The sequence below is a fragment of the Vollenhovia emeryi genome, unplaced genomic scaffold (genome assembly GCF_000949405.1).
Source record: "Vollenhovia emeryi isolate VEMERY1.0 unplaced genomic scaffold, V.emery_V1.0 DF941268.1, whole genome shotgun sequence".
In the NCBI taxonomy this organism is placed as follows: Eukaryota; Metazoa; Arthropoda; class Insecta; order Hymenoptera; family Formicidae; genus Vollenhovia; species Vollenhovia emeryi.
This window is the reverse complement of record NW_011965098.1, coordinates 327-5,652: the sequence shown is the minus strand read 5'-3', so window position 1 is coordinate 5,652 and position 5,326 is coordinate 327. Positions and strand designations below refer to the sequence as shown.

Genomic DNA, 5,326 nt, shown 5'->3' with positions numbered 1-5,326 from the left:
TCTGGGGGGGGGGGGGGGACAATCGGGGCGACAAACGCGAGAACCGTACCGGGTACAAAGGAGACCACTTCGACGCCGTACTTGCCGACCTCTACCCGAAGGGCAGTGGTCCACGCGTGAAGGGCGGCCTTCGTCGCTCCGTAGATACTTATGCCCGGCAAAGACTCGGCGGCGCAATGGCTGGACACCACGATAATTCTGCTGCGATTCGCCCGCAAGGTCGGCATCAGCTCCCGCGTGATTCTCATCGTCCCCAACAGATTCACGTTTACCTGATGCTCGACGAGACTCTGCGTCTGCCACTCGAACTCGCCGAAAACCATCACCCCCGCGTTATTCACCAACGCGCGCAGCACTGCGGACGATGCGACGAAGAAATCTTACAGACCTGTAAACTTACATCCAGACATGCGTTCTTTTAACATCGCGCTCACCTAACTGCCGTTCCTCCAGCAAGCCCTCAACTTTGTCTCGAAAGTCTCGGGCGGATTGTTCATTCGTGACGTCGAGATGGTGAACGATGACGCCATTGTTCTCCAACGCTTTAACAGCGGCGTTGGTGTTAAGCAATGCGCCTCTTTCGCGCACTCCAGCCAAAACCGTTGCACCCCTGGCACGACAGTGCATCGCTAGACTATAGCCCAAACCGGAATTGCAACCGGTTATAACGATAAGATCCCGTGCATTTATTTTCCGCCGACGACTGAAGAAACAGTACAGAGAGGCACCACCTGAGGAAGAAAGGGACAACGAGAAATTTTCTTGGACACTTTTGACTCCGGCTATCTAAACTCTTGGGCCGGTATTCATAGTCGATTCTTATTTCAAAATCATCTCAAGTGGTGTCTTAAGAGGATTATACGGCTCTGTGACTGGTTAAAAACACGAGTATACTTAAGATGATCTTAAATATAAAAACGGACTATGAATACCGGCCTTAGGCAAATTTATTTAAGTATGCTGTATGGAATATTTCATTAGCTGCAAAGTATCTAAAGATGATCTTAAGCAGTCTTGAATATAAGATCTGACCATGAATACCGGTCTTATTCGAGTCGCTCCAGTTGGGACGTTACACTTGCGAGTGTTTTATTGTCAATAGGAAAATTGGTACGTTCAGTTTGCGTAACTTTCCGTAAAATTAAGCAAACGAAAAAGTCTACACGTACCTGAGAAAACTAAGTTAACTACGAAATCGTGTCTAAAGCGCATCTCGCAAATTGCGGACTTGTTAATCCACGTTTTAATCTTTTCAGCACATAGTCTTTTTCTTACAGAATTAAATACAAAGGAAGCGCGGCAATGGTCTCTTCAAATCACGTAATATCTAGAAACGGCTTCAAGGCGCGATCATCGGGGAATACGTTCGGTTTCGATTCAGCCGAGTCAGCGGACGGAAGAAGCAAGGCTAGCGGACGGATCCTCTTACCCAGCAGAATCATCGAAAGCGCCGCGGCTTTGCGGGTGTATCCGGCATCCGCGAGATACGCGACATTGCATGAAATTGTCGTTCCAACTTGTGAGGCCGTCCAATGTTTTCCCCACCACGCTGCCCATCCGCTGCCGTACACTTGTTCCACCGAGTTCATCTTGAAATTACGTTGCCGGACACTCACCTACTACAGGCGCTGGCCTGCCCGATACACAAGCATTAGCTTAAACGACGTACACAACACAAACCGGTCTCGGGCCGTTCGCTACCCGATAAACGCCAACTAAAAGTGCTCTTGTATCAATACTATAATTCCCCATTAAACGACAAAAGTGTGATATAACATGTAACAGTTGCATTATTAACTAAGAAATTATAATATTAATATACCACTGCTAAGTTTAATTAGCGGCTGGTTTAAGGGGGGATTTAAATCTCGTCGCGCTTAGTGGAGTAAAAAATATCAAACTATCGTATAATACATGTACATTTCGTTGACGAGTCGACCGAATGAGAGACAATAGTAACACGCGCGTACAGCAGACGATACGAAAATGTGGGGATCGGCACGATCGGTTCTTGTACTCACCACGTCCGCTGGAATGAGGAGAATGATCCTACGCGGTCATTCCGGCCTGCGTGGCCGGCCTCTCTACAACGCTAAGAACCCGACGCACCGATTGGCGTGGCGTCGTGCCGTGCCCGTTGCTTCTCGACGTAATCTACGCGATGGAATGTTTAGAATAAAACGCAATTTTTCAAATTCAATATTCAAAAACGTTTCAATACCGGAATACTCGACTTCGGTTCGTACGTTCGAGAGAGTGAGAGAAAGAACGTCGATGTATGAACCTCTCGTATGTACCTCGGGGAATAAATTCGCTAATTTAGCAAATTAATATTGCAATACAGCCATAGAAACGTTATTCTGCTATCGAATAAGCGTGGACGTTTATATTAAAATTTTATATTTCATTCGTTACAACAAAAGTGCTGACTTGAATAAATCTTAATAACAATTTATCTGTTTTAAGAATGTTACGCTGCTCTAAATAAACGTCTATAAAAAGAAACAACAGAAGAAACGTAGATAAGCTGTACTACCTCGCGTATATGTACGTGCGGTTGTTTTGTAAGCGTTTTAATATTTCATGGGTTAGTTTATAGGGATTGGAAAGCCTTCATTTGAATTTCAATATGCCGCATCGGGAAAGAGCGTATCGAATCGTATACGTCCTTACTATGTTTGCGGCTCGGAGGGATACCAAACTTTGCTTTCCTTCCAAAGTTTTTAACTCTCGAGAGAAAACATTCTCGAGTTAACGCTATCTGCCAAAAGAATTGGACTAACTTTGGCGTTACAGTAAATAAACAAATTCGAGTATATACCGAAAATAATAACTAATTATTATAAAATAGAGAATATGAATGACAAACTAACAATTAAATAACACAAATTAGATAAAAACGTTTGCGTGACTATTAAAATTACGAGAGGTACGTTATCTAAATTAAAATATGTAACATACAAAAGATAATGCGGATAAGAAAACGGGTTTTCAGTACGACAGTTTTCATACAATGGTTTCATAGATTATAAATCGACAAGCCTTTACAGATTTAAATGTACAACTTCGATGTGATATATATATATAATTTACATAAAAATTAACAAACGTTACGCTAGCTTATATAGTAGATATGTTCTACTGTCCCACAAAATTGTGCTTTCTCACATATCGCAATTGCATTTCAGTATATACTCGCGATTGCCACGTCCCTTCGCGTTACCAGAGATTATCGTAGCCGTCTCCGCCGACGGACCGGACCGAGTATTATTACCACTTGTGTCGCACGATGTATTAAATGACAGACTTCTCGCCGAATTTCAGATTGGGATTCGCTATCACGTCGAAACTCGGATCGCCATCCGTCGCCATTCTGCCGAGCCACGAAAAGAACAAGATAATTGCAACGAAGAGCAATATACCGACAATGGACAACACCGCGTATCTCTTGTACAGAGATCCGGCGGTTTTCCGTCGCACCGGTGCCCTCGATATCAGCTTCCACCACCTCCGGAACCACTCTACGGCCGACTTGCGTTGGTATTTGTTCTCGTCGTGATCGAAAGACACGTCCTTCGGGTCGTCATAGGCTTCGCATACTTTTCTGGACGCCGGAGTGGATAATCCTAGAGACGAGTCGATGTTGACGACCGAATAAGGTGGGCCAAGCTTCTGACTGTTTGCGTGTACGTTGCTGACGATGGAATTTGAATTTATGGTGCTGCTCGTACGCGACACAGCCACTGTGGGTGACGACGGTATAGCCGCTGTATGATTTTGGTACAGCGAGTTCTCCACGGTCATCGGAGAGCGTTCGTGTTCTGGCTTCTGTTCCCTGTCGTCGCTTAGCTGCGGCAAAACAATTGTACGGTACAAGACGATGCGTTTGGCACTGATAAGAAATAACGCCGGTAACAATACAAATATAATAAACGTACCAGTGGTAAGCCAAGGCCAGCTCGAGCCCAGTTAACGGTGGCCAATTTCTCTCTCAGAACATCCGCGACCGGCGACACCAACTTGGGCTGTGGAAAGATGCACACTCTACACGTGGGGCAGGTGTAGCCCGCCGGGGCGGTAGTGGCCGGCAGATCCCTGGCGTATCGGTCCAAGCAGACCCAGTGATACATGTGATAGCAGGTTAACCTTATACAATCGCCGTCGCTCAGCTTGTCCGAGCACAGCGTGCATATTGGATTGTAATCGTGGTCGTGGAGCCACAGTAAATACGACTGCACTATACACTGTAAGGCGCGAAATCAGTGGCATTAGATGCGTATCGCGCAAGGTTATGACAGACCGTGCGACGTGTCAGAGATTATCTGCGCGTCCGTGAAGGAAGAACAGCGGGGAAGAAAATACCTTTGGGTGGCTCGTGACCATGCAGTGCTCGCACACATTGACCCGGTGCTCAAAACAAAATTGATTCGTTACTCTTCTCTTCGGGCACTTGCACAGACCCATGTTGCGACCTCGCGACGTCGTGCCACGCGTGACAGCGCGGCGGAATCGAAGCGACGTTGAAATGCCCGGGGCTCCGGGGAGTCCAATACGCGGAACAATGCCCGCTTTATTGCGCCTCGCTGGCTGACATCGGGAACTCGTGATAATAACGTCGTTTTATTTGCACTGCCCACGATACTCCATCATCTCCGCCACGTCGCCTGACAATTCTTGCGCCGGGCGAGGCCGGCAACAGCCAATGGGCTTCAAGTCGCTCCGCCCGTCCTCCAATCGTAACGTTATAACAATTACCGCGTCGGGTTACACGAGAAGTACCGGATAATAAAAGTAATATAATAAATTAAGCCAAGATATAAGGAGTCGATGAAATATTGAGTTAAATGCAGCCTTTGTAAAACTCGTCTTGCGGTTTTGTCTTGTGTTTCTTATCCGTTCAATGTACGCGGAATCGTAATGACTGCGCAGGTATCCCAAGTGATTTCTTCGGCTTGATTTAGCTCCCAGGGGCTCGATTCTTGAATATATTCGAAGGAGAGACGTATGCGAAAATTCTGCTCTTACAGAAAAGTTGCAAGTTGATTGGCTATTCGCGTGGCTTCAACCAATCGACTTTCAACTTTTCTGTCAGAGCAGAATGTTCGTATACGTTTCTTCTTGGAATGATTTCGAGAATCGGGCCCCAGGGGCTAGATCCTTCAATTTACTCGCGAGAGAAACGTATGCGCAAATTTCTGCTCTAAAGCCCGCTGCAGACGATGCTATTTTTCCTGTTGGATTGCTTGCAATCTAATAAATTACTATCGTTGCACCATTCAGCACTCAGGATTCCTAGTAATTTAGTAAATCGCAAGCAATCCAGCAG

The 5,326-nt window shown here is 46.0% G+C and overlaps 2 protein-coding genes across 2 annotated transcripts; both read right to left on the bottom strand.

The window, feature by feature from the left end:
• Positions 1 to 49: 49 nt before the first annotated feature.
• On the bottom strand, positions 50 to 2,287 carry LOC105571068 (D-beta-hydroxybutyrate dehydrogenase, mitochondrial; the record flags this gene model as incomplete). The annotated part of the gene is made up of 3 exons (XM_012028541.1): positions 1,430 to 2,287; positions 435 to 731; positions 50 to 355 (listed from the first exon to the last, which is right to left on the bottom strand). Coding segments are annotated over exons 1-3 (763 nt in total), but the record flags the coding sequence as incomplete, so codon positions are not given.
• Positions 2,288 to 3,003: 716 nt separating this feature from the next.
• LOC105571067 (zinc finger protein-like 1) lies at positions 3,004 to 4,698 on the bottom strand. Its single transcript, XM_012028540.1, has 3 exons — positions 4,363 to 4,698; positions 3,939 to 4,244; positions 3,004 to 3,849 (listed from the first exon to the last, which is right to left on the bottom strand). Exons 1-3 carry the CDS (start codon positions 4,462 to 4,464, stop codon positions 3,295 to 3,297), a joined length of 963 nt encoding a protein of 320 aa, XP_011883930.1. The 5' UTR covers positions 4,465 to 4,698; the 3' UTR covers positions 3,004 to 3,294.
• Positions 4,699 to 5,326: the final 628 nt, after the last annotated feature.